Genomic DNA, 2,500 nt, shown 5'->3' with positions numbered 1-2,500 from the left:
TAATCAAATAAATGCAGTCTTGGTGAGCAGAAGTAACTTCTTTCAAAAACATTAAAAATAAATTATTGACCGGTAGTGAATTTATTTTGTTGTTTTACCAACAAATGTTGTTTCTGTTCATATTGTGCTCGTTATTGTAAAGAAACAAGATTATGTTTTATAACAATCATTTTCATACCAATGCAGGAATGCCTGATGAAGACGATGATGAAGGTGGAGAAATTAAAGCTCTCATTCAGATTCACACCAGACGACCAGACAAACTGAACCTTCAGGATATGGAGGACAAGCGGAGACTTGGTTTGTGTAGTGGGATGTGTTTTCTGAACGCAGAATTACAGTTAACATATACTAATATATATATATTTCATATTCAAGGTAAAGCTCATCTGCGCAAAGCCATCATACGTCACGAGGAAGCCCTGCGTCTTCACGGCGTGTGTAAAATGCTTCGGAAGATGGACATCTTACAGGAGGTTCTGTCACACGCTCACACGCGCTCGCTGGAGAAGTACTCAGATATTGATCAAGAAGATGATTTCTGTGAAGTCGCAGAGGCTCCGGAGATCCAGTGTGAGTGTTTAACATGTTCATGCTGTTAAATCTGCTTAGACTACTCTTAAAAGTTTACAATCTGAATTTTTTCTTCAAGACTGGTCCTAACTATTTAAAGGGGCATTCCACCCATTTGAACATTGTTTTTTATTTAAAGTGGGTCATATATGTAGTCGAAATGTAAAATAAATTTTGAATTTGGTGCCTTCGTGACCGAGGAAAGACAAAAAATAACTTCAGGACGCATTTGTATGAAAGACAACAACTCCCACAATGCACCACATTGCACAGCTCCGCAAGCCACTCCCACTAATCCAGAACAGCGCATATCTGCCTATAACAGAAATCACTCTTCCGTCTACAAGGCTTGCTACCACCAGAGCTTGAAATTCATTTCACACAAAATGTCTAGTTAGTTGGCGAACTCATTAGTGCATTACTCCTCGTTTGTATTTCTTTCGAAAAGGTGAATTATTGCATGGCACCGGGATGTTCAGTCAGAACATATGCGGTGCGAAACTAGGATAGTTCTCAACACAAACGTCCGTGTCCTCGTCTGATTCAGAGATTTCGTCCAGGAGAAATTGTCATCGTTGAAATTCTTTGCCGCAGACGGACTCTATCTCTGTGTTCGTAGTTGCATAGTGAGATCACCGGCGCCACCAGTCCGCCCTAACTCGAGCCAGTCCGGGCTCCTCGTCCGCGGCAGGCAGGTCTTCTGCCTCGGCAGCTCTTCGCTATAATGCGGCTTGTAAAGGTAGCCACAAACACCTGATTCAAGCATCAGACTTCCGAAATCCTCTTCTTCTATATCATATTGAGCACTCTCCTCCGCTATTGTCATAACTTTACATCTGTCTCCACAGCGCCTGTTAGCTTAGCTTCAAACAAGATGGAGGATATTGCTTTCAGTTTCAGAGAGTAAAGTCCCACCCACTGATCTGTAATAGGTCTGTAGCGTGAGCGGGTCCCGCCCCTGGGAAAGATGAGGAACGAGTGTCTGTAGTCTCAACAGAAATCCCCCCCTCTTACACTTCCTCCTACAATGACGCAAAATGACGATTTTTTGCGTCATTGTAGGAGGAAGTGTAAGAGGTAAATAACGGATTTCTCCCTTCTCAGGGGAAAATGAGAGAGTGTTGCACGACCATTCAACAGTATGACTGGGTTTCTAACAATGCAAAGCTTAGTGCAAATGGGTGGAGTGTCCCTTTAAAGGGTTAGTTCACCCAAAAATGAAAATTCTGTCAGTAATCACTCTCCCTCATGTTGTTCAACCCTGTAAGACTCTCGTTCATCTTCAGAACACAAATTAAGATATTTTTGATGAGATCTGAGAGCTGTCTCACTCCTCCATAGGCTTCTCTGTAATCGAGATCTGCCATCCCAGAAAAGTTAGTAAAGACATCGTTAAAATAGTCCAAGTGACTACAGTGGCTCAACCTTAAGTTTATCAAGCGACGAGAATACTTTTTGTGCGCAAAAATAATGACTTTATTCAACTCTTCATTTTCCTCTGTGTTTCTCTGAGTGAGTTCACGTAGTGTAACAGCGCAGCGCTTCACGTCAGAACGGAGGCTCACTATTGGCTGACGCTGGTCATGTGTGTGATGCGTGTGATGCTGGCCAATAGTGAGCCTCCGTTCTGTTACGTAAAGTTACTCTCCTAACCTTCGCTTCTGTCAGTCCACACTAGACGCGACTGCAAGATGCGTCAAAATCAATCAAAACCCACAGCCAATCAGAACAGTGTGTGGGCGGAGTCTCGCGGCACCAGAGAGTAATCTTGACGGCAATCGCATGAAAATGGATAAGTCGCTACATAATCAAATTCACAAATATTACAGCATTTAAACATTATTAAAAACACATAGGCTACTGAGTTACTAAAACACTCTTTGTAAAAGAATACACTTGTTTGTTCACACTTTGAACGTTCTTTTTC

The 2,500-nt window shown here is 42.2% G+C and overlaps 1 protein-coding gene across 2 annotated transcripts in view; it reads left to right on the top strand.

The window, feature by feature from the left end:
• Nucleotides 1-2,500, top strand: part of rhpn1 (rhophilin, Rho GTPase binding protein 1) — a 24,004-nt gene that overhangs the window by 13,907 nt on the left and 7,597 nt on the right. For both annotated transcript variants that reach the window (XM_084090866.1, XM_084090867.1), the window contains exons 11-12: nt 187-300; nt 379-573. In XM_084090866.1, coding sequence (XP_083946992.1) covers nt 187-300; nt 379-573 — 309 coding nt within the window. The remainder of the gene's footprint in view (nt 1-186; nt 301-378; nt 574-2,500) is intronic.

Source organism: Abramis brama (genome assembly GCF_963993115.1).
Source record: "Abramis brama genome assembly, chromosome: 18".
Classification (NCBI taxonomy): domain Eukaryota; kingdom Metazoa; phylum Chordata; class Actinopteri; order Cypriniformes; family Leuciscidae; genus Abramis; species Abramis brama.
This window is presented reverse-complemented; position numbering and strand designations above follow the sequence as displayed.